The sequence below is a fragment of the Euleptes europaea genome, chromosome 10 (genome assembly GCF_029931775.1).
Source record: "Euleptes europaea isolate rEulEur1 chromosome 10, rEulEur1.hap1, whole genome shotgun sequence".
NCBI lineage: Eukaryota > Metazoa > Chordata > Lepidosauria > Squamata > Sphaerodactylidae > Euleptes > Euleptes europaea.
Window position 1 is genome coordinate 45,582,696 of NC_079321.1, and position 26,297 is coordinate 45,608,992.

Here is a 26,297-nt window from a genome sequence, read left to right on the forward strand (position 1 = left end):
AGTTTTCCCAGGTAGAAGATGCCAGGGGGAGTGAAGGCGGGAAAGCTGAAGATATGGGGGCAGATAACAGTAGGTTGGCTTGTGGGTGGGAAGAAGGAAGCAGGGAAAGGCAAGTCCATGTGGTCCCCCAGTTGTTTTCTATATTACCTTTCATTAAATCAGTATAATGTTTACATTTAATGTTAATTATAGCATTCATTCATTCATTGGCCGATTGCTGTGTTTTGCAAATACAAGCATTTCATTTAAAAAGCCCCTGTAAACATTAAGACTTTGTACTCTGTCATAGGGAGATGCTCCTGAAAAAGGAGACAAGGGAGATCCAGTAAGTATAGTTGAAAACTTTGTGATCTCTTTCCATTGAATATATTTTGATTTGATGCTTACTTTCTTGTGTACTTTTATTAGTTTTTAAATATTTTACATAAAATGTGAATGTAAAAATGTTGCTCAGGAATTTTTATTTGTTACCATTTGTTGCATGCATGTCAAAATTATGCAATGACAAGTAAGCAGATTATAGATCATGGTCCAGTTGGCATAATTTTCCTCCTGTGAGGAAGTAAGATAGTACCCGCCCACTAGGTTGTCCTCTCCTGCCTCTGGAACTGTGGGAAGCCTACCTATGGATATAATTAGGGTTGCCAGCTCCAGGTTGGGAAATACCTGGAGACTTTGGGGGTGGAGCCTGAGGAGGGCGGGGTTCAGATAGGGGAGGGACTTTAATGGGGTATAATGCCATAGATCCCATCTTCCAAAGCAGCCATTTTCTCCAGTTTAACTGATCTCTATGTCCTGGAGATCAGCTGTAATAGCGGGAGAGCTCCAGCTACCACCTGGAGGTTCAACACTTAGAAACAGCACGTTTGCTCTTAATATTCTAATACTATTAAACAAAATCCATATACACCTTATAGGTATTCCAATGTGTATTGTATACCACAATATAAATCAATAGAACTGTTTGCTTCAGATATAATTCATGTATACCTATTGCTCGATGGTATGCCAATAAAGGTATTGAAATTGAAATTGTATGCCTAAATGCACAATTACACCGTGCCTATTGTACAAACCACAAAAAATAGTTACCCAAAAATTGTTAGGCACACAACTGGAATTACAGTGAACCTCTCATTAGTATACATTCTACAATAATTTATGAAATGCACACTTTTCATCTATATAAACATATACAGTTAACTTGCCTTTCTGGGAAACATTTGTTAGGGTGAAACTGGACAGCCTGGTCTTCCTGGGTCCGTTGGAACTCCTGGACTACAAGTACGTACATTATATTTGGTAAACTGTACAGAGCTTTATGTCCTCTCCCTTCTTACTGCAGTTCCCTCAGGCTCCCCCAAAAGCTGGTTCTGTAGCAAGAAAGGAGAATCTGCAAAAAATGTCCTCCATTGCAGAAGCAAGAGTACCTTTTCTCTCATGCAAGGAATGTGTGTGTGTGTGTGTGTGTGTGTATACAACCCATTGGTGCCAATTTTGGTGACCCAATTTGAATATTTGTACAGTAAAGGAGACAGGAGCCCCGTGGCACAGAGTGGTAAGCTGCAGTACTGCAGTCAAAAGCTCTGCTCACGACCTGAGTTCGATCCCGACGGAAGTTGGTTTCAGGTAGCTGGCTCAAGGTTGACTCAGCCTTCCATCCTTCCGAGGTCGGTAAAATGAGTACCCAGCTTGCTGGGGATAAAGGGAAGATGACTGGGGAAGGCACCGGCAAACCACCACGTAAACAAAGTCTGCCTAGGAAATGTCGGGATGTGAAGTCACCCCATGGGTCAGGAATGACCTGGTGCTTGCACAGGGGACCTTACTTTACTTTTTACAGTAAAGGAACTATGTTATAAAGATGATTTGGGGGTGATAATATTTTCCTTCTTATACCCTTTGTTCTGCTGTCTAGCCCTTAAAATAGTAATAATATAAACCTGATTTGTTTTTCACTCAAATATTTGTAATTATTCCATAGGGACCCCCAGGACCAGTTGGCCCCAGAGGAGAGCCAGGAGAAGCTGTAAGTGTTGGCTTATTCCACTTATAGTCAGTAAAATTTACTGAAGTGAAATGTTAGCCAGTAAAAAAATATATTATTCTTATAATGCTCTTTTTATAAGGAGCTTGAAGAAAAGTGTGATTGATTATTGTAGCCCATGAGATTTCATAAGGTTTTGTTGTTGCATCTCTCTGGTTTAATATAAGTTGTAGTAGAAAAGGGCAAGTGTCCAGTAGCACCTTAAAGACTAACAAAAATATTTTCTGGTAGGGTATGAGCTTTCGTGAGCCACAGCTCACTTCTATATTACACTGTGAATATAAGTTGTGAAAGGTTGTGAACCACTCTGACCCTGGCTTGGCTAGAAGAGAGTGGCCTATAAATCCAATAAACAAACAAACAAGCAAAGAAATAGTATAACCTTCCTGTGTCCTTTCCTAACCAAACAATAAGACTGACATTCTAGCAGACAAGAATGTATAATCCTATACCATTGTGACACCCCTTCCTCAAACATGGGAGAACGCATATAATGGATTATGGAAACAAAAACATTAAGAATGATCTTGCAACACAACAAAAAACCCTTTCAGTTCTCTATTGAATGTGTGGAGAGAGTGGGTTCATGTGTGTTGTTCCAACTCTGAATCACTATTATGGTTATAGAACCTCTATGCCCATTTGCCCCGACACATGGAAACAATTTTGTGTGTATGCCGTTGCATGTGCATATGCTGTATTCAGACAATTTTTTAGAAGTGTGGGGATCAGGAGGGAGTTACCACATACAATCCTGCTACATAAGGAGTGTTGTGCCTGTTCCTAAAAAGTAGCATCTTGAGAAATAAAGAATCCAAGGTTGCGTCCTGTAATTTATTTTATACTGTAGTATAGATGACCTTGTGCATATATCTTATTCTTTGTAAATAATAAAGAACATTATATCATAGCTTTCCCTATTCATATGCATGGAAGTGAGGACTGGTTCTTTCTCACCTAATTCAGTATCAAAACTAGAATATGTTTGGCTCTGTTCTATGCATTGAAAGGAGAAGCCATTTTTGAAACATTTGCCCTTTTATAACAAGCAAAGTATAAATTTGTTTTGTACTCTGTTACCTTGTACTTAAGTACAAATGTCTCTGGAGGAACAGCCCTTTGTATTGTATACTTCCAGGTAGAATAGATCAGGTATGCAAATCTAGAGAGCCAACTGCTTTAAGTTTACAAACACTACTCTCTTATATGCTCTGTGGATTGCAATTTAAGTATCTTACTCACTACATGAATAATACAAATTAATCTATGGACAAGATGACCTTGTTTTAAATTCTATTAGAACCATGGGTAAACTCAGAAAAGTGTGAAGCCACAAGAAGAGCCACTTAAGTTGGAAAAATGCTCTTTGGTGGATAGTTGGATCCGCTCCAGAGTTTCAACCATCATCACCAATCTATTACTTAAATGCTGTTAAGTAATAAACACCTGTTTAAAATTATTGTCATAGCTGATTCCAATTACCAAAGAGCTTCTACAGAAAGGGAGAGGGGAATTTTAAAATTAAGAATACCTGTTACTGCTCAACATTCTTGTGTTGTTTAATTACAGCTTGTTTTTCATAGTTCCTTAGATCAGCAAATCAACTAACAATATTTTCTGCAATTAATGATTGAATATGAAAATATTGATCTCTGTACCATTTGACAGTCAACCTCTGTCTCAGACTTGGACATTCATCTGGAATTTGAAGGGATTTATTGTGGCTTCTAATTCAACAAATTAGCTAGAATGTATTTGGTTCTTTCTCTTTGCTCAAGTTTAATATACTATTCATACTGTTTGCACAAGAGTCTACCATAGGCTCATATCTTAACCATCCGGAAGGACCAAGGACCTTATTAATATCATAATACTGGTGTTGTATGATTCAAAAGTAACAATTTGCAAACTTACTAGGAGAAGCTCTGAATCCAATTTAGGAAGCCAGGAAAGAAACTTCACTTCATATAGAGCCAGCGGGGTGTAGTGGTTAAGAGTGGTGGTTTGGAGCGGTGGAGTCTGACCTGGAGAACCAGGTTTGATTCCCCACTCCTCCGCATGAGCAGCGGAGGCTAATCTGATGAACTGGATTTGTTTCCCCACTCCTACACATGAAGTCAGCTGGGTGACCTTGGGCTAGTCACACTCTTCAACCCCACCTGCCTCACAGGGTGTCTGTTGTGGGGAGGGGAAGGGAAGTTAATTGTAAACTGATTTGATTCTTCCTTAAGTGGTAGAGCAAGTCAGCATATAAAAAACCCTACAACAATAAATATTGAACTGAAGCTTTCCCAATCATGCAACTAGAACAGGGTTTTTCCTATTCTTCTTTCCTTAAAACTACATTCTGTTTAAATGTTTGATTGTGCATACATTGTGCATACCATCAAGGAAGGAATATGGCCCCATCCTTGATCAGCCGAAGGTCTAAACGGAGTCCTACATGTGCAAATATACACATGTAGATTCTTCTGTTTGATCAGGATCACTACAAAACTGGCAGTTCTAACTGTGCATAGTGATCCTACATCCATACATTCACAGGGGCTCTTTCCAGACCTGCTGGGTGTATGGGTCAACAGTTATACTTGCATCCTGCTCCCCTCTGTTTGCATTCAGCATACAGGACATCAGACTTCAGAATAGGGTTTATTTATTTACTCAACTTAGGGTCCGCAAGGTGGCAAACAATAAAAACATTAAATCAAGGTTAAAACACATTAATATATATGAAACTATGAAAACAATTAAAGCAAAACACATGAATGGGAGGAAGGGTCAATGAGAATAAGTGAAGGAATGCCAGACAAAACAGAAAAGTCTTCACTGGCTGGTGTAAGATAACCATCGGAGGGGATAGACAGATCTCCAGAGGAAGGGAATTTTGTGTGCTGAGAATTCCTGTGTTCTCTTTTCATCTTCTGAGAAGATTTTGTAATATTGGTTTAGGAAATTATATAAAAATGTGAATTGTGTATTATTGCTAGAAATCTGGCATATAGCAGGAAATAATTACAGTTTATTCATAATTTTCTGTAAGAAATTTTCTGCTATGTGTAACTGATAGTTATCTCATGACCTTCAACATTCATTGCAGCCTTAATTTTGTATTTAAGGAAGATGGAAATGAAATCACAGGGGGCAGCTAGTATGGAGCTCTATTTAAAACGCCCTCCTTTTGTTTTGGCAGATTGTAGTTTATTTCAGTTTTCATGCCCTTGCATTTAGGGGAATTGGTCAAGAGAATAAGAACTGTTAGTAAAACTTTCAGCTAGAATGCTGAAGACAATGTAATGTAGACAAAACTGGCTAGGGGAAAAATCAGCATTGTGATTATCTCGAACTATTCAAATTGTGCCCTTTGAATGTATAAAACCATTTTGATTAATAATGAAAAATTTGGTGTTTCATGCTTTAGGAAAAGACAGAAGACTGAAGGAACTAAACTCAGATAAAGAGCATCTGCTTTCATTAGATTTTAAAAATAAATCCAAGAGCATATTATCTATTATATGAATTATGAATATCCAGCCCCCTGCCCCAAGTGTAAAATTTTGGATCCTTGACTTATACGATTTTAAATTGGACGTGTTGTGCTAGTTGCAGATGTGTTCAGTTTTTCTAAGCCACATGTAAGCAAGAGGTTCTGTCGTATGGAATGTAAAAATTTTTTAGAATAAAACATTTCACTTTTTTAATTAGCATTTTAAGAATGCTTGCTGTTGCAAGGAAGGAAAATGTAGTGAGGAACGCTCTTCCATTTAGTTCTTCAGAAAAGGCTTCTTTTCACTTAGCATATCATATAAAACCTGAGGAAAACAAATATAACAGCAGTGTGTTTTTGTATTAAACTAACCAGGGTTTACCAGGAAACCATGGAACCCCTGGAAACCCAGGGATTAAAGGAGAAAAGGTACGTTTTGAAATAGAGGTTAAATTATTTTTTGTTCTAAAGTATAAATAACAAACCAGGCGAAAGACTCCCAAGTCTACTTGCGTACACCTGCCACAAATATGTTATAAATTTTATCTTGTCTGCCTCTGAAATATCCCATAGAGATTATTCCTAAATTCTGCTGCCCTGCTTGGAACAGGCAATGTGAAGTGTCATACTGGATAGGGAAGATCCTCTCAGGAAAGGCATAAGGAAAGGTAGTCTGATAGGAATGTGGAAGTCTCTGTCTCCTTCTGCCAAAGGACGCCTCCACATGCAAAGGCAGCAAACCTCTGAGTACCAGTGCTGGGAGGCGGCAGCAGGGGAGGTCCTCAGCCTCTGTGCCCTGTTTGTTTGGCCCTCCAGGGCCACTGCTTGGCCGTTGTGCTGCTTGGCAGTATGCTGAACTAGATGGACCACTGGTCTGATCCAGCAGGCTGTTGTTATGTTCTCTGTTAAATATCCTTTTCTTGCCACTCTCAGGCAACATTCTGCTTCTTCTTGGAAGTGCCACACTGAACTCTCTCTAGTGAGCCATGTAGCAAGCATGCTCTCTCTCTCTTTCTCTCATGCTCTCTCTCTCTCTCTCTCTCTCTCTTTCTCCTTTCCTATCCAGTATGACTTTGTTCACTAAATAAAGTTTCCTTTAATCCTTAATCAATTTGTGTGACAGCCGTTGTGCACTCACTCTGCCCAACAGTTCAGTGATACAGAAAATCCTGGCGTGGGATGCTGCACTTTTCAGACTTGAGTATGGATTCCAGTGGCCAAGAAGTAGCCATGTTACTCTGTTGCTGCAAAAACTTGCAGGAATCTTATGGCACCTAAAAGTTTTTTTTTAACATGGATTTATTCTATTTTATGTATTTGTGAACTCCAATGGGTTCTAGTTCCCAAAAGCTTAGGTTGGCATAAAATATGTTAACCTTTAGTGCTCAATCTGAATGACAGCTTTTGCATCAATGAGCTAGCACATACTGCTGCTGAGAAAGAGCCTCTACAGGTAGAGAACACCTGGTCTGTGTGCCAAGGGAGGGTAGCAGTGTGAGATTGCTTTCCTGTTGCTGAACAGAATAAGATTTTGCAGTTGAGATCAATTCTTAACAGTTTCTGCACTGTCTGTCCAAATAAAATTCTCATAAGTAGAAATGATTCAGTTGACTTGCTGTTGCATGATGATATATCAGAGTTTTGAATGAGCAAATAAATCCTGCCAAGAATATAGTCAGGAAAGCACCAGTTTTGAAGAAGTGATTGCATTTGACCTTTTAGGAACACCTTTTTTTTTTTTAAGAAAGCTCGAAGTTAATTGATAGTTGATGTTGGATGTGGACATGGAAGCCTGGCACACATGCAAACCCCGAATGGCTAAATTCTGGTATATTAATTAGGGCAGGGTAACTCTAGTTAGCGTCTTCTATGAAATTAACATTGTTTTCTTGCGTGCGACATAGGGAGAAACTGGTGGAATTATAGGTCCTCCGGGACCTCCGGGTTCTAAAGGTGACACTGGGCCTCCAGGATCAAGCCTCTCAGGAAAACCAGTAAGTATCATCAAACTATGGCATATAAGAGACCATGAGGTCATAGACATAAACTCTAGCTGCCTGGCAGGCTCACACAAATAAGCACTCTTAAAATAAACTCGCTGTAAGCAAAGAGCAGAAGAAAAAGTGCTTGTAGAGCAGATCACTCTGGATTACTCAAGCAAGTAAGCCAACTTCCTTCCGTGCCCCTTCTGTCTTTTGCTCCCTTTGCAGCTTATCCCCTTCCTGTCACGTGTAGTTCAGAAATAATTTTGTAAATATTTGATTTTGTAACTAAAGCACAAACTAATTAATACCCCTATGAAGTATTTTCAGTGTAGTCTTCTAAGACTATTGATTTTGATGTGTGCAACTCTGAAACTCTGCATAGGATTTCTTGTAAATTTCACTGTGTGTGTGTGTGTTTTAATTTAGGAATTCTGCTGACAATGACTGTCAAATTCACATGAAACTTATAGATTGTCAGAAACTATCTTTCAGGGTAGATTTTTTTGTTTTTTTAGGGACCAGCTGGTTCTTCTGGAACACCAGGCCCACGAGGGCCTAAGGTAGGAGGATGCTGTTATGACTTCTTCATTGAAATTGTTTGCATAATGTGCGCTTTTAAAAAAGGCTTACACAAAGCGTTATCTTCTCAGGGAGAGAGAGGGCTGCCTGGCGTACAAGGCCCCCCTGGAGAAATGGGTCCAGTAGGAATTGGAATCCAAGGCTCTCCTGTAAGTATAGAAAAGAGTGTTTGAGATTTTTACGCCAGGCATTAAAGGAAATACCATCTTCATGTGGCATAGTTACTCAGATGACACAACCTTGGTAGCAGGTCTTTATTTAAAATTAGGATTACTGTTGTAGCATTTTTTTTCCTTGCAAAAACTGTTCAATTGTTGCAAGGGGCATGAAAGTTACAGGGGCGTTTGCTTCTGTTATTGTGCTGTAGCAAACTTGGGGCATGCAGTTTTCCCCACCTTTTTTTGGCACCTATCAAACTAATAGCTGTATATGAATTCCAGAATGCTGTACACGTGGAACAGAATGAGTTGGCGGAATGCTGAAGAGACAGACTGGGAAGAACCATTTCAGGGAGGATGTCACATTTTTAATGATCCCTGTCAAAAAAAGCAACAACTACATTTAGCAGAAGGGCTTAGTTAGAACCTATCTCATTGACATGCTAGTTATTGCTTTAAAGCAGTGGTTCCCAACCTTTTTTTGACCAGGGACCACTAGGACTTTTTTGTTCGGTGCAGGGACCCCAAGGTTCAAAATAAAAATTCCGAGAATTTGAAAATAAACTTTAATCATAACTGTTAAACATTAAACTTAGAGTAATATTTGAGTATATATTTTTATAATAGAGAACTTTTAATTGAAAATATTAATTTATTGTGGGTTTATAACTTTGTTTCGCGGACCTTAATTTAGTTCTCGCTGACCCCTGGGGGTCCATGGACCCCCGGTTGGGAACCAGTGCTTTAAAGGGATTCAAATATACTCCCCCCCACACACATCTATAGTTTGAAATGGTACAGTCTGTCTACTACCACAGCATTTCACTATCTCTTTCCACTGTAAGCATACACCTAATCTGGTGGAAACAAGCATGAAATCCTGTTAGATCTAATGCTGCAACTGAACCTTGGTGTCCATCTGTTATTTTTCTCCTGGAGTATTTTTCTCCTGGCCATGGACATCAAAGGGATTTTAAAGACTGTATGTAGATATGAACTTCTGCGATTCTGCATTTCAGGGATGTTGGAAACAGTGTCTCTAGGTGCTTATTAATGTTCCCTGATGGTTGCCAGTCAACAGCATGGGAAACATTGTGTATGAATGCTTGTGTGTGTGCCGTCAAGTCTCAGCTGATTTATGGCAACCCCATAGGGTTTTCAATACAAGAGACATGTGCCATTGCGTTCCTCTGCATGGGCTGAGAGAGTTCTGAGGGAACTGTGACTGGCCCAAGGTCACCCAGCAGGCTTCATGTGGAGGAGCGGGGAATCAAGTATGGTTCTCCAGATTAGAGTCCCGCCACTCTTAACCACTACACTACACTGGTTCCATGGGGAAAAAATACTCAAATATACATTTTTGCAATCCAGGGATCATTGGAAAAGCACACCTAGGTCATCATTAATGTAATAAATGGTATATAGAGACATTTTAATGGAGAGAATCCACCGGAACAGAGTGAGATCAAATCCTAAATAGAACAGAGGCTGGAGAAACCACTCATCCGTATACGTTTTTGGCTTTTATTTTGTGATTGCTGCTAAGAAGTATAAATAATATTAGAGTTGTGTTTTGTTTCAAAATCTGGTTACCTGTTTCAAGTTCTATGGGTAGTGGAGGTTGAAAAGCAAACTTAAAATCTATAATATATCCTTGCAGTACTTCTGCAACTAGGACTGGAGTGCAGCTGTGCATTATAGAGTCTTGTGACCAGTACATGACAGCTGAAGAATGTTCTCCTTCCTACACACTTCACATAAGGCAACTTCTTCTGAGGAGTGTTAATATTCCATTTTACTCTCCGTCGCTCACCCATCCCCTGCCCTTTAAAGTTCCCTGTGGCTTTAATGGTATAAGCAGGGAGAGTGACCAAAATTTTTACTCCCAAGTGTTTAGTAGTGGAGAAGGGCAGTCAGTGTTCCATGGCCTCCACTGCTCAGATGTCCTCAGTGAAGAAGGTTGCGTGTTTTGACAATGATGCTCATGAATTATGTTGCCATGAATTATGTGCATATTCTGTAAACTGAATTCAGCTCAAAATGATTAACTTCATTTCTTCAGACTACAAAATGAATTGCAATAAATAAAGTAGGTGGATGTAAATTAAAATTGAAATTTGGAAGCAGTCGTAAGCCTTTGATTTAAAAAATCATTTTATCCTACTGGCAGCAAAATTTCTGATTGCCTCATACTGGAAAAAAGCAAAGATGCCTTCTAGTGGGTAGTATATGAGAAGGTGTGGAACCTTTTCATTTTAGATAAGATATCCTCACAACTCAAAGTAGCAAATAACTTATCTTACTCTACAAACATTTTAAACAGATGGCTGCCTTTTCTAGAATATGTGGAGAAGGGGGCATCACGAAGTAAACAATGTCCATGAAACTATTGTATGATTTGCATTTATTAAGTTCTGCTAAGTGAATAAAACAAATGGTATGATTTCTGTAAAAAGCACTGATGTATAATATTGGAACAAAGTATAACATTGGAACATATTTTGGAACCAAGTATTGAAACATATCTTGACTGTACAAAAATGTTTAATGTACTGCTGTTGTGTTTTTATTTTTGTTGTCATTATAAACTAAACTCAAAATAAAGAGATAAAAATCATTTTTATCTGGGTTCATCTTTGTGGCTTCTGTGCAGTTCCACATTGGGAACTGCGCATGCGCAGGCCAGCCATGGAAAAGATTTCCAAAGCTTTCTAGCAGACTAGGAGCACCCCTCCTCCCTCTGGCAGTTAACCATTAAAATGTTTTGGAGGTTAACTGCCAGAGGGAGGAGGGGCGCTCCTAGTCTGCTAGAAAGCTTTGGAAATCTTTTCCACGGCTGGCCTGCGCATGCGCAGTTCCCAATTTGTGCCTGCACAGGAGACCACTTGATTAACAACAGTTACAGGGACTTGCAACAACGTTTTCTTTGAACACTTTCAACCAGTTTCTTTCTTTAAATGATTGGACTGATTTCTTTTTTGTGGAATATAATATAGTTTCTCTGTAAACCTCATGATAGTGTTAAACTTTGTAGCTGTATAACCATGTGTTAGATCTGGCTAGGTTTTTTTTTTCTCAATCTCACCCAATGCCTGTCCCTACCCCATGTGACTTTTGAATAAGCAGATTCCATAGGGTTGCCAACCTCCAGGTATTAGCTGGAGATCTCCTGCTGTTATAACTGATCTCCAGCTGATAGAGATATGTTCACCTGGAGAAAATGGCCACTTTGGCAATTGGACTCTATGGCATCGAAGTCCCTCCCCTCCCCAAACCCCACCCTCCTCAGGTTCCACCCCAAAAACCTCCCACTGGTGGCAAAGAGGGACCTTGCAACCCTAACATTCCATGATCTCCAGCATAGCATTTTTTGGTAATGGAAGAAGACCCTTCCATCATTTTTAACTAGCAGAAAAGCTGGTTGGATCCAACTCCATTTAGTTATTCTTGCTTAATTTTGCTGGATTGTAGGCCAAAATATCTGTCGCTAACAGATCATACCTAGCATAACTTCAAAAGAAAATGCTGGCTGGGGGATACAATATGGCACAGAAAATCCAGTCCTCTGTGCATCTTCCCATCTAGGTACCAACAAGGAGTCTGACTTAATGAATCCGGCATGTTTCGGTTATGAGTTAGGAGAATCGCTTTGTATTTTAAACCACAGCCCTTTTGAGTAACAGAAGGAAAAGTCCCCAGGCAGATGAGGACCATTTAGTTATCTGTCACTGTTGAGTAAAATATTAACGTCATTTTCCAAAAGGATGTTAATTTTCAGATTGATCCTTTGTGTGTTAAAGTAAGTCCCATTAAGTTCAGTGGCGATTACACCTAAGTTAATGTGCATGTATTGTAGAACAGGCTCTTGCTGCCACATTAGTCTGAAGCACACCCCTCACCACCACTGAATGTTTATGATGCGTTCAAAATTAATTGTCTTACAACCATTGTATGATAGGAAATATACTCCCTCTCCTCTCTTTTTCTCTCTTACAGGGTATCAGAGGACCCAGTGGGGAACCAGGAATCCAGGTAATGTACATACAGAAAAGGTTGGATGAATGACATTTATATATTTATTATATAACTATTTCTTGATGCCCCAACTTGCTTCTTCTTCAGGGCCCAAGAGGACCCCCTGGATTACCAGGAACTCCGGGAACCCCAGGTATTGATGTAAGTACTACCTTTGCAAATACTGCAATGCTAAGATGTCCCCCTTGTCAAAGATAAGAATATAAAATGCAGTACAATTTATTAACAGGGTATTCCAGGACGTGATGGAAAGCCAGGACATCCGGGGCCTCCAGGTGATCCAGTATGTATACTGACCAAGGCCTCTGTTGGTAATTAGGGGTGAATACTGCAGATGATAACTTTGCAATAAGACACTGGGATCTGAAAGTTTAATTTTAAATGTTGAATGCAAAAAACACCTTACTTAAATGGATCCCTAATATCCATCAGTTATGATTTTCTTTGATAAATGCTTATACTAGTATAGTCTCACTAAATTCAGTTACTTGCAAGTGTCTTGACTATGGCATCTTCCAGACAGCCTTAATGTTCCAGTTTCGTTTCCCTTTGTTACCATTTTTTTCCAGTTCTCCTCCTGCCTCACCATTGTGGGCAGGGTGGGAGGTGATTCCTTAAAAAAAAATTGCATGTCAGATTTCCAGCAATCCAGTGTCGAACCACGCTTGCATTGAACCAACTGTCATGGCCAATTGGAAGGTCTGAAACAAGCAGCCAGTCATCTCCTTGCTACCTCACAATACATTCCCTAGAGCACATTTGAGCACCGCACCTGGGTACCATTTTCAAATTTTGTGATGTAAGCAGATAATCTAGGGCAGCAGCAAGAGAGCTGGTAGCCTGACAAGCTCCTTGTGGGTGGGTGAGCCAAAGCAGTTGCAAGGGAGCCAGCAGCCTGACAAGCCCTGGGCGGGTGGGTAAGCCCAGACTATGGTCCCCATCTCCACTGGCCAAAAGAGGTTCCTGCATGGTGTATAGTTCCCCTTACGTGCACGCATGCACACACGCACACACACACAGTGAACAAAATTGGTGAACGGTAGTATTGAATGGACCATAAACAGCAAAAATCTTTATTGATGAACACAACAGGACCAGTGTAAGGGTGCTTTGAAGAACCTCAACAATAACCTTCCAAATAGGGTTGCCAAGTCCCTCTTTGCCACTGGCAGGAAGATTTTGGGGGTGGAACCTGAGGAGGGTGGGGTTTGAGGAGGGGAGAGACTTCAATGCCATAGAGTCCAATTGCCAAAGCGGCCATTTTTTCCAGGTGAGCTGATCTTTATTGGCTGGAGATCAGTTGTAATAGCAGGAGATCTCCAGCTAGTACCTGGAGGTTGGCAACCGTACTTCCAAAACAATATTCCTGTAGCTTTGCAATTAGCCATTATCATAGCTCCTGTAAATTCTTTAGATACTGTCCATAATTCAAAAACCGAAGGAAGGGCAGCACAACCAATCAAAACAGCCAGTCTAATGTAGCAAAGCAGCTAACCAATCAAAAGGACAGACATGTAGGCAAAGTACAAATCACTAGTAGGCTTTGGGGGCAGTAACTTCATAAGTCAGGGGGGACTAGTGGGGGTATTAAATTGCACTATCACTCCATCGCAACAGCTCAAGTGCAAAAAAAAAAAAAAAGAACCAAAAAATCACCAAATACCGAACAATCTGTAAAGAAAAGAATGACACACACACACACACACACACACAGAGAGAGAGAGAGAGAGAGAGAGAGAGAGAAGTCCCACATAAAAACAGGGAGTGTGGAATGATCACACCATCACGCTATTCTCAAAATGCCTAATCTATTATAATATAACATATAGCATTATGAAAGCATACAAATGAGTTGTAGGGTAAATCTTCCAAGGTGTTGTTTTTGTGTGTTATTTTGTATATATTATATAAAATAATGAATGCCTAACATGTTTGAATAATATTACACCTTTATAACTGCCTGCTTTGTTCTAGGTTGCTCTGCCGCTCCTTGGAGACATGGGTGCCTTACTGAAGGTAATCACATATTTTGAAAATGCTTCTTTTGTGCTTGTTATAAATGGACATTGTATGTATGTAAAGTGCTTTCAAGTCACAGCTGCCTTAAGGTGATCCCAGGAAGGTGTTTCAAGGCAAGTGAGAAGCAGAGGTGGTTTGCCATTACCTTCTTCTGCAGAGTCTTCCTTAGAAATCTCCCTTTCAAGTACTGACCCTGCTTAGCTTCTGAGATTGAGATAGACCATGTTGCCTTTCCTCCCCATAAATGGACATTACATTTTATCATGTATTTCCACCAAAGTTATTCATTCTGCTGATAAACCAAAATGTTTTCAGTTTACAATGCAGCTTACCTTTTCGGTAGCATGAGCAGTAGGGTTGCCAGGTCCCTCTTCGCCACCGGGGTGGAGCCTGAGGAGGGCGGGGTTTGGGGAGGGGAGGGACTTCAATGCCATAGAGTCCAATCACCAAAGCGGCCATTTTCTCCAGGGGAACTGATCTCTATCGGCTGGAGATTAGTTGTAATAGCCGGAGATCTCCAGCTACTACCTGGAGGTTACTATGTGGGGAGGCAGCACGTGGCTCAATAATTACACTATATATAACGTTGAACAAAATTTGTCTTATTTAACAAAATTATAATAATAATATACAACCAACCAAATGTTAAATCACATTGGTCGCCTCGCAGGGCTTAAGACAAAACAAAATTGTAAACAAGAACCAAATTAAATAAAGCCTAACCGGCCAGAGGAAGGCGCGTGGGCGGCGCGGCCGACAGGGACCTCCTGCCGCCGCAGGAAGGCCCCTGCCGGCCAGAGGAAGGCACCCAGGCGCGTGGGCGGCGGCGGCGCAGCCGGCAGGGACCTCCTGCCGGCGAAGGCCCCTGCCGGCCGAAGGAAGGCGCCTGGGCCTGGCAGCGGCGGCGATGATGGCGGTAAGTTCCCTCCTCCCTCCTCCCCCTCCCCCCTCTACCGTATTGACCCACGTATAAGCCGAGTTCGGGTTTTTCAGCCCTTTTTTTGGGCTGAAAAACTCGGCTTATACGCGAGTATATACGGTAACATTTGGTTGGTTGTATATTATTATAATTTTCTTAAATTAGACAAATTTTGTTCAACGTTATATATAGTGTAATTATTGAGCCACGTGCTGCCTCCCCACATAGTTACCACTATTAACAGCATAGGTTCTTCTCCCTCCTAACTACCTGGAGGTTGGCAACCCTAATGAGCAGTTTTGGGGAAAATGTAAAAAAAAAAAACCTGGCTGCAAATGTGGTTCTCTCCCATATACGTATATATGTGGTTTTGTTGGATTCTGATCTCAGATACCACAAAACTTCAGGAAATTTACAGCATAATCCTAAGCATGCTTCCTCAGAAATAAATCCTCATGAATCCAAAGGGACTACTTTCTTATAAGCGTGCATACTATTGAAGGTCTAGATTTGAATAACCTGTTCGGTTTAGTGATTTTACATTTAAACTTAGGGCAAAACCAGATGGGATGGAATACACATCTATTTATATGTGTGTGTAATTGTCCCACCTTGATGTGTGGGGGGGGGGGCTGAGCCTCCAGGGTCACCCAATGTCCTCACTCAGGCCTCAGATGGAAAGGGGAAGGGGTTTAGGTCACACACATTCCCCTTTTCTCTCCTCTTTCCTTTCTCTACTCTCTTGGGAGCTTGGGAGCCAGAGCTGGTCTGCTGCCTCCCTCCATCCCATTGTAGGACCTCACCAGATCAGGCACAGGAGGCCTTGTAACTTTCCCCCTCCAATAGAATTGCCAGGAAAATGGAGCACTGTGAGAGGCTGTCAAGGGGTCCTGGGTGTGGTTGTGGCACATCCCCCTGTGCTTTCCTACTCCTGTCCCAAAGCTGATGGGAACCAGGTGTTAAAGGGCCAGCATCCTTTAAAGTGACAGGCATCCTTTAAAAAAAAGGTGATGCCCACACATCAGTCAGGCATTGAGGCTGATCCCCTGGCCCGACCCAGAGGTAGGGAGTCTGACATGCTCTTGACTCCCCTACAGTGTGTCCATGCATTCACATCTAAAGCAAGGTCCATGGACTTGTCTATTAAAAAAAAAAAACAGCTAAACCCTGCCCCTTCTATTCTTTATACATGAATCCCTCTTGCCACATCTGCTTTGTCTTATCTGCCTCACTTTAATGTTCTTTGTTGGTAGAATGATCAATTTGTTTTGCTTTGCTATGTTTTTTCCTATCTGTTGTAGAATGTTTGTGGCAACTGTCAGGCTGGGGTTCCAGGACTGACTGGCATTCGAGGAGCAGGCTTGTCTGGCAGGGATAGCCATGAAGCCAGAAAGGTATGAGTGCCATTGTGGCTCTCTACCATATTAACTGCTTTTACTAAAATCTCTGCTCACCGTTTCCCTCTGCTTTGAACTTTCAGGGTGATCCTGGACCAAGAGGTCCTCCAGGAGTTCCAGGCAGAGAAGGGCCTAAGGTGAGTTTTCAAAGTAGTACTTCCGTGCATTTGTTATAGTACACCTTGACACTTCTTCCAACATGGAACTGCTGACACAATTGAATTCCATCCAGGCACTGACCAGACTCAGATCAACAATCCTGTGCCTTCCAGTCGTACCTGATTGAAATGAGAAAGAACTCTGTGTAGCTTCCTACTGGATCTCAAGCAACAATAAAATAAGGATAGCTGGAAAACATGTTTTCGATATTTAATTCTAAACCAAAAATAAGCCTTTGAACTAGAACTATGGTCCTGTGCAACTATTGTGGGCAATCAGTTGCTCATAGGCCTTTGTGTTCTTTCTGATGGATTGTTGTTCCTGTTTTACTGATAGATAGTTTTTAGAAATGCGGGCAGAATAACATGTTAGACTAACACTCATCTCTGTGTGAAAAAAGTGGACAGCAGACCAGTAGTTTTTCAAGCTCATCTGAGGGTCGGCAGGGTGTAGTGGTTAAAAGTGGTGGTTTGGAGCGGCGGATGCTAATCTGGTGAACCAAGTTGGTTTCCCCACTCCTACACATGAAGCCAGCTGGGTGACCTTGGGCTAGTCACAGCTGTCTTAGAGCTCTCTCAGCCCCACCTACCTCACAAGGTGTCTGTTGTGGGAAGGGGAAAGGAAGGTGATTGTAAGCAGGTTTGATTCTCCCTTAAGTGGTAAAGAAAATAGGCATATGAAAATCAACTCCTCTTCTTCTTCTTCTATATAGATTTAAATCATTTAATTTCTTTGGCTCTTAACACATAGGGTGATGTAGCTTAATGTTTGAATGAATTTACCATTTGATGCTACAGCCTTTAAAACTAAAAAGCCAAGGTATGCAGTAAAATCTCTGCCTTGTTCCTCTAGTACGTAGAGCTTTGGTTAGAATATTGTTTTCTTCCCCAGTGTGCTTTTCTCCTGTTTATGCTACCATCCTCAATTAATATGTCTGATGAAACTGCTTTATAATCCAGCAGTTCTGGTAACAGAATGTGCTAACAATCCAGTGCTGCTTTGTTCCATCTTAGGGAAGCAAAGGTGAACGTGGATTTCCTGGGCTTCCTGGAGAAAAGGGTGATGAGGTAAATATGACTTCTGTCATGATCGTTCTGTTCCAGTTATTCAGATATGAGTGATGAAACAATCAGAGGGAAAACTAATTCTGTTCATTTTCCAAGTCTCCAAAGTGGTCATGACTTATCCAACTGCTATTGTTACAGACCTGAGAAAAAGTAGACGGGGACAGTGTAGAATCATCTTCATTATTTGTTTGGTTTAGGTATGAAGAAATAGAACACAATTCAGCAGACTGGGCTAGACGTTTAGTGAGGAACCCTCCAATTTATCACTATGCATAATATTTTGAAAGGGCATTTGTTTGCTGTCTTCCATTTTGACTACTATATAACATTTTTGTAGTGCTTTTTTCAAAACTGCAATAATCTTGTGCCGTACAGGAGTGTTTCTTGGGGGAACTATTTTAAGTTGGAATCCAATAATGGATTGTGCACAGGCACAAAAATAAATTTTAAACTGTCACCTGGTACTTGAACTTCTGTGCCCCTGCTACCTGCAATTTTGAAGTCATGATGTAATTTCTGTTGGAAGAGGAATGGGTGGACCGCAGGGAAGCATTGTGGTGATTCACAGATGTGGGTTGCGTCCCATGTGAGCTAGTCGAATTCATTAACCCCCATTGGCTGCAGTAAGCTGGGTTCATGTGAATTCTAGAAACATATTGTACCATATGTGTTTGTGTAAAGTGCCTTCAAGTCGCAGCCGACTTATGGCGACCCCTTTTGGGGTTTTCATGGCAAGAGACTAACAGAGAGGTGGTTTGCCAGTGCCTTCCTCTGTATAGCAACCCTGGACTTCCTTGGTGGTCTCCCATCCAAATACTAACCAGGGCTGACCCTGCTTAGCTTCTGAGATCTGACGAGATCAGGCTAGCCTGGGCCATCCAGGTCAGGGAATTGTACCATATGGGTACATATATAAGTAAGAATTTGTTACTAATTTATGTTTTAAAGGCAAACAAGGCAGTGTCACAGTATTTTAAGAACAAAGCTGGTAGAAAAGCTTTGCTATGCATGTGTAGCTGACCCACGTAGCAGCAGCAGACATTCCACGGAACTCACTTCAAGGAACTCTGAATGATGCCATACTGCTAAGAATCAAGAGGCAACTGAGTGCATAAAGTAAACATCCATTTATAATTGGCATTTAGTCTTTTAAGGGTCTCCAGAATGAAGTCATTCTGGCCCAAACTTTTTATTGGTTCAGTGGACTGCAGTAAGGACTCATTCACCTGCTAAGCAGGACTAATACTGCTGCTCTATTCATCAAGTCCTCAGGCAATTCCGTACTTCTCAGCACTTCTTCTATTTTAGCCGTTTCTCTAACTTAGCGTACTGTTAAGTGGGTAAATTAATGTTATTTCCAGGAGAGTGCACCTCAGACAGTAATCCCATTAGTCAGGCAGAAAGAAATAATGTTTCAAGAACAATTAAGTGGGATTGTACATCATTCCAATGTGTCTCAGGTTTTACTGCATAATCCCCACTAGATACCTTTTAGAGGAGGGTTATCTTTAGCGGGGGGAAGGGAAGACCACTGCAGGGAGGCTTCCTTCCCAAGAACTCTTTACAAATTCCCTGGTTTAGAATAACGGACTTTAATCTGGCGAACTGGGTTCGATTCCCCACTCCTCCACATGAAGCCTGCTGGGTGACCTTGGGCCAGTTATAGTTTTCTCAGAATTCTGTCAGCCCACATGGAGGCAAGCAATGGCAAATCACCTCTGAACCTTTCTTGCCTTGAAAACCCTATGGGGTCGCCATAAGTCTGCTGTGACTGGACAGCACACATGCACACACACAATGACAGGGGCAAGAGGTTAGGAAGAGAAGAGCTGAAGAACTGTTTTCCCCTTATCTCTCCCTCCCCGTCACAGCTGAAAGTCCAATGGGGTATGTAGAACTGAAGAGCCCATTTAGCCTGATGGCCATCATTAATTCTGAAAACCTTACCAACAGGAAATGGCATGTCAAACCAGACATTATTTACAAGCACAGGAAAAATTCAAAGTGTTTCTCCCCCCCCCCCGCTTTGAACGTATTATTTCCAAATTGAGTTCTGAAACTCAGCAACAAGACCAGTGAGAGTTGTATTTTTTATTAATCTCTGTGATGAACCTCAATCTGTAGCTATTTAAATGCATACTAACAAATTAATCTTGCTAGTGTATAGATAGGAAAGTGACTGCAGAACATAAAATGGATTTATGATCAATGAGTAACTGTGAGCACTAGTTCCTTATGTATTGTAAAGGACATCTATTTATTACTTTTTTCTTTTAAAAAATTAAAGAAGCTAACAAGCAATGTCCTATTTAGACATTGGTTAGGTATACAGAAATGTGTATGAATAATCCTCCATTTCTAGAAAAAGGGGAAAGGGCAATTAATCTGTAAGTGATTTCAGTACATCAAGTCAGGTTTATTTATTGTATGACCGAAAAAGTCATCACAATAACAGGAAGGAGAACATGAATATAACTTAGGGCACATTCTGCATTGTTCTTTGATTCTTTTTCCTGCTTGTTCTACTGGAGAAAAACACAAGAGCCAAAGGCAGCTTGAAGTAGCCATTCTCAGCAGGAAAATAGTATGGGAAAGAAAGACCCTCTCCCACCATGCTGCTGTCCTTGTGCTTTCCTTACGTTTAAAAATACCATGGGAAAAGAACCACAGAACCATGTGTATTATGTAATTTTATACTTAGTATTGAAACATGTTGGAAGCTTATATAAAGGTCTGCTGCCTGAAACAGAGTTACCAAACCAAAAGATTAAATTGTGTTAAAAGGAAATGTAGGGCCTTTTATGCAGGGACATTTCCCTGCGGTTTAAAAAATCTCAGATAAGGACCCAATGTATTAAATATGTCCGCATTACAGAAAGATGATTAATTGTAAAGGTGATGAAATGCAGTAATAGTATACAGCACTATTGACACAGGCCTTTTATGCAGGGACGTTTCCCCGCTGTCACCCCCGCCGACTCCTTCGGGGCTTCCTTTTGATTGTGAATGCCTTTTCCGCCCATTAGAGGTTGCCTCGCTCTCCCCGCGCATTTTGTCTGTGTTTTCCAGATGCTGTTTTAGCCAGAATCTGGAAAACGCGGGTAGAGCAAGGCCTGTCTCAATAGTGCTGTATACTATTACTGCATTTCATCACCTTTACAATTAATCATATTTCTTTAACGCAGACATATTTAATACATTGGGTCCTTATCTGAGATTTTAAACTGAGGGTATTGTAAAAATGCAAATGTTACCCCAGGAGAAAAGGTAGGCAGTACTATGGTATGTCGACATGAAGTGATCCATTCACTATGTATCGAGTTTCTCTTTATTTATTATATTTTTATCCTGCTCTTCTCTGAGGATCTCAGAGTAGTATAGATAGCTCTCTCTTCCTTACAACAGCCCTGTGAGGTAGCTTAGACTCAGAATGAACAACCCAAGGTCAACCAGTGAATTTTGCACAGATTTGCACAGGTTGAAACATGTTCTGCCTAAACCACTAATCACTACAACATACTGTGCCAATTAAAAACAAACAAACAAAGATAATATTTCCTACAATGTAGGTTTAAGATATTATGCCAAATTATACAGAAAATTAAACAGGGTATACACATAAACAATAACACGAAAGTGCATGGGTTCGATCCTACCCACTTTTCTGCTGGCACAAAAGAGGGAGGGATATTTTACCTGATACCTACCCTCACTGCACCCCTGCTCTATCTGGGGTCTGTAATTCCTGGTTTAGCCTTTTCAGGGGTTCAAAGGGGCCTTTCCCTTTCTTGCACCATTTTAAAAAACTCTCAGAAGTGTTAATTTTTTCCCCAGGGATATAATTTTATTTTCTTTCCTTCTTTTCATTTCAGGGTCTTCAGGGTATTCCAGGACTCCCTGGTGTCTCAGGGCCTCCTGGATCTTCTGTAAGTGTATGATGTTGTCTGTATCTATGAATCCACTGATTGCAAGCCATTTCCCTTGGTGTTTTATCTTGATTATGCTTGTGAATAAGACTTGAATAGGAGGCTGGCTGAAACGGCTCAGTGTTGTGCACCGTTAAGTGCTTGGTGGAATGCTTCCCATGCCACTATCCTTTGATTACATAAACAGGGTTATTCTGAAGCTTATGAGAACTATCTATACCAATTTAAAGTCGTAAATTGCAATCCTGATATCTGTGTGAAGAAGCAGGCTTCCATGGATATCATTTGCTGGACTAGGAACCACAGGTAGACATTGAGGGTACCAACAACAAAGAGCTAAAAAACTTAACCCTAAACAACAGAATTAAGTACCCAAAAGGTCAAGAAAAAATAAATAAACATCCCAGGCCAAAGGTTATACAATCTAAAAATTATGTTAGTACAAAATATGTATATATTTTTTTCAGGATAAAATAAGTAGTCATAAAGTCTGGAGTAGTAATCAAGAAATAAGGTCTTTATGACTATTTCTTGACTATGAGATATTGACAATTGTATTGTATGCAATATTACATCCCCTCATTTAAGAGGGAAACACACATGAGGATTAGTTTTCCTTGTGGATGGAAGTCTAAAACAGAGGAAGATGTTTTGCAGTTATATATTTTGTTATTTTGCAAAAACAACAAACACATAGTCATAAAGATTTTTTTATATATCTAGGTATGAACTGATCTCTGTCACCTGAAGATCAGTTGTAAAGTTGGAAGATCTCCAACCACCACCTGGAAGTTGGCAACCCTACTTACCAATGGGAAGAAAATTGCAATCAGAAACAAAACTTCCTCCAACCGTATTTTATTAAACATTTCACCAGCTGTATGGTGATAAGTAGGCTATAATATTTGTATCATAAGCTTGGATTAGGAATGTAATAAGGTTTAAATGGCCAACTGTTAAAATCAGAATTAAACAGAATTTTAATTTTGGGTGTTTTTTTTTTTTTTTAAGTGAATCAATCTTATGTTTTTCAGGGGGCAATAGGAAGACCTGGACATCCAGGTTCACCAGGAACAAAAGGAGAAAAGGTACTACATTTTTGTTATATAGTATAGTTAAACATTGAGGTGTTTTCCACACGAGAGAGGTTTGTGTAGTTTGCCCATTGCTGCTTTGGATGACAATACAGTGCACTGGCAATGGGGCTTCCACGCGGTAGGCTCCCCTGTAGTTTCCCTTCCCCAAAGAGACTATGGAGTCTCTTTGGCTAATATAATGGTGTTGTATCCAGTATGGGCAGACCTATCCAAACAAAGATCAAAGGGTATATAATAGAGAGAGACTCCATAGTCCCACATGCCACCATTGTGACTGAAGTCACCCGTGGCATATTGAACTCATAAGTATTCTGTACTCCTAGGCTGCTGTACAGACTCCATTCAGTCATATTTTCCCTATCTTGGCTTTACTCCAACTCATATGACATAGTTTCTGTCTTTTGGGTGGTCCTGAGAGGAAACCAGACACTTATTCTTATCTGCTACTTCTGATTCCTTGCTTCTTGCTGAAAGATTATTGCTTTAAAGATTATTCCTTTAAACACAGTCAAGTACAAGATTTGGATCATATTAAAAAAGCCAAACTTGGGTCTTAAAATAGGTATACTGTTGCTGATACAATAATTTAAGTGTGCTGCAGAGTTGACATGCTCACAGTAATTCTAACTTTAGAGTATTCTGAAAGTTTCAGTGTTAATACAATAGGAGGGAGCACCCCTGAGGTGTCTTCAACCGGTCCGTGGTTCTGAAATTTACTGTTAGGTGTAGGAGAGCAAGACAACAGAAATATCAAGTCACAACAATCTGTTCTATATTATACATTTGTCTCTCTCAGCAGAACTTGTTTCAAAAAAAAATATGGATCTTCTAGTTTGACCCTCAGACATATCTGCAATAAGGGTAACAGTAACAAGATAATGCATATGAAGTGTTTTGAAAATTCTGTGTGTGTGTGTGTGTGTGTGTGTGTGCACACACACGTGCGCCGTCAAGTCACAGCTGACTTATGGCGACCCTGTAAGGTTTTCAAGGCAAGAGATGTTCAAAGGTGGTTTCTCATTGCCTGCCTCCATGTCGGCTGAGAGAGTTCTGAGAGAACCGTGACTGGCCCAAGGTCACCCAGCAGGCTTTATGTGTAGGAGGCAAAGAATCGAACCCAGTTCTCCAGGTTAGAGTCTGCCATTCTTAACCACTACACCATGCTGGCTCCCTTTGAACCTTCTAAATGGCACTAAATTAAAGCAAAGTACTACTTTTAGAGCAGTTTTAATGTTATTTTAAAGTATAATATTTAAAAGTAGGCACCGTTTCATTTTTCCTGTTTTTATCTATTGCTATCAAACAGACAAAGTGATCTTTAGGATAGAACCTAAAGCAGATGGTACCCTTCCAGTTCTAGGGCCCTGTGTATTGATAATCACTATGGTCACATGGTGTTGCACAAAATAGGTATTCACAACATGTGATTCTTTTTGTGGTTGCAGGGATCTGAAGGCATTCCTGGAAAACCTGGACCTCCTGGACCACCAGTAAGTGAACTATATGATTCTGTCAATGACAGGACACCACAAAAGGTTTATGTAGAAATGTTCCACTGGTTTCAGTAGAATTGACTTCCTTGCAGATGGCCAAGTACCTACCAGTTCAGCTCACATATTGTTTACAGCTCATAAGACAAGAGCCGATTTTTCATTGAACCATTCAGCAGTTGAGCAGTTCAAGCCTATTTGGTTGGTTACTTTCCACATATGCAAACATAATATGGCAGTCAGCAGCATTTTATGCATCTGTGTTCTCATAGAGCACTATAGGCATCCTAATGGTGAGCAAACCAGTCAATCTGTTATTTATAAATAAATACAGTGCTTTTAAAAAAAATTACCATTTGGGATTCATCTAATTCCGAGTTATTAACATTATTTTGTACATGTGCATTTTCACACTATGTTATGGGAGTCACAGTGTCCCCCCTCCCATGTCATTTAATTACATAACCCAACCATCCATGACCCTGGAGGAGAACTGATTTCACCTGCTGCACAGGTGTAAAAGCAGTTGCAAGACAGAAGGAAACACAACTCTACCACCCTACCTGTTGGGCAGCCACAAACTCTTTGGCAGCTGCTCCTGCTCAAGGCAGACTGGGGTGACTTTGCCCTTCTAACGTTTTAATTATTTTTCTTCCTTTTTTTCAGGGTGTGCCATACAATGAAAGAAATGGCATGAGCAGCCTCTATAAACTACAGGTATTTAACAGCCTGTAATCTAAATTCTATGGTAATAACTACTCTACATGAATTCATATGCAGTGTTTTCCCCATTGCAGGGAAGCGCCAATGTTGCTGGTCCACCTGGAGCTCCTGTAAGTTTTTCATCATTATATTCTGCGGTATTGACCTGAATATACAGTAATTTGAATTTCAAAAAGTGTCCATACTTGAGCTCTTTTCAAAGTCAGGCGCACATATATACCAGTGAATATGGTCTGACCCCTTGAATGGAGCTCACATTCACAAAACTGGCCTCAGGAACCCAAAGCAGAGAAACTAACTCTCCTCTGCGGCTCCTTGACTGTAGGACTGCTGTCTCTAATTTTGTATTTAGGTATTTATTCACTTTGTTTACAGCCCTCCTTTCTTGCTGCAGCTCAAAGCAGATTCCAAAATTTAGAACAATGCAATAGGAACAGTTTAAGATGAAGTTACGAAGATAGAAAACAGTGCAACAAAAACAGGCATGACATATAGGAAATGCACAAACACTGGCTGTAGCAAAAGTCATGCATGCTTCCCAGACCCGATGATCCTAAAAACACGAATTAAAGCAAAGCAGTGTATAAATATTTTAATAAATACATATACATAAAAATACACATAGATTAAAAATATAGACCAAACGTGTTAAGTAGTACTAACTCCACACTCAGTTGAAGTTAGGATCACTTAGCTAAATTAGATTATACATCATCCTCCACATGGCAGCTGCAGGGAACTAAGTTCATAAGTGCTGCAGGGGCCCAATTCAGATCAGGACCATGGTGTCGGGGGGTCAGGTACTTCAGATTCCCCCTCTGCCATTTTCTAGATCTGAAACAACTGGGAGGGAGATCCACCGGGGAGCTGCATGAGCACTGAATAGTGCACGTTTGTCTGATGAGAATGAGAGTGGTAAACGTATCATCTGGTCTGGACATCTTGGCTTACTTTTCAAAAACAAGGGAGTGATCCCTGGAAACAATATTTGTGAAAGTGTGATACTTAAAAGAAATTAGAATATGCTCCTCTTGCAAAATAATGCTTTGTGACCATCATATATCCTAATATTCAATAAAGGCTTCCTTTTTTACTTGTTTACTCATGGCAACCTTATATGTACCATATAAACTGTGAGCAACTGACATTCCAGAATTGGAAATGTTGGGACAAGATATACCCAGCGTTAAGGGAGAGCTGAATTCTCAGCAT

General features: G+C 40.5%; 1 protein-coding gene and 1 long non-coding RNA gene across 2 annotated transcripts in view; both read left to right on the plus strand.

Annotated features, from left to right (window-relative positions):
- Positions 1–1,233: 1,233 nt before the first annotated feature.
- Positions 1,234–7,504, plus strand: LOC130483690 (uncharacterized). The gene is made up of 4 exons (XR_008933668.1): positions 1,234–1,284; positions 1,985–2,029; positions 5,907–5,960; positions 7,436–7,504. It is a non-coding gene; the product is annotated as an uncharacterized LOC130483690 (long non-coding RNA).
- A 704-nt stretch (positions 7,505–8,208) lies between these two features.
- Positions 8,209–26,297, plus strand: part of COL19A1 (collagen type XIX alpha 1 chain) — a 54,030-nt gene continuing 35,941 nt past the window's right edge. The window contains exons 1-12 of the mRNA XM_056856175.1: positions 8,209–8,244; positions 12,250–12,285; positions 12,376–12,429; positions 12,518–12,571; positions 14,263–14,304; positions 16,707–16,760; positions 17,796–17,849; positions 21,722–21,775; positions 22,810–22,863; positions 24,318–24,362; positions 25,029–25,079; positions 25,160–25,195. Of these exons, the coding sequence (XP_056712153.1) occupies positions 8,209–8,244; positions 12,250–12,285; positions 12,376–12,429; positions 12,518–12,571; positions 14,263–14,304; positions 16,707–16,760; positions 17,796–17,849; positions 21,722–21,775; positions 22,810–22,863; positions 24,318–24,362; positions 25,029–25,079; positions 25,160–25,195 (570 nt within the window). The remainder of the gene's footprint in view (positions 8,245–12,249; positions 12,286–12,375; positions 12,430–12,517; positions 12,572–14,262; positions 14,305–16,706; positions 16,761–17,795; positions 17,850–21,721; positions 21,776–22,809; positions 22,864–24,317; positions 24,363–25,028; positions 25,080–25,159; positions 25,196–26,297) is intronic.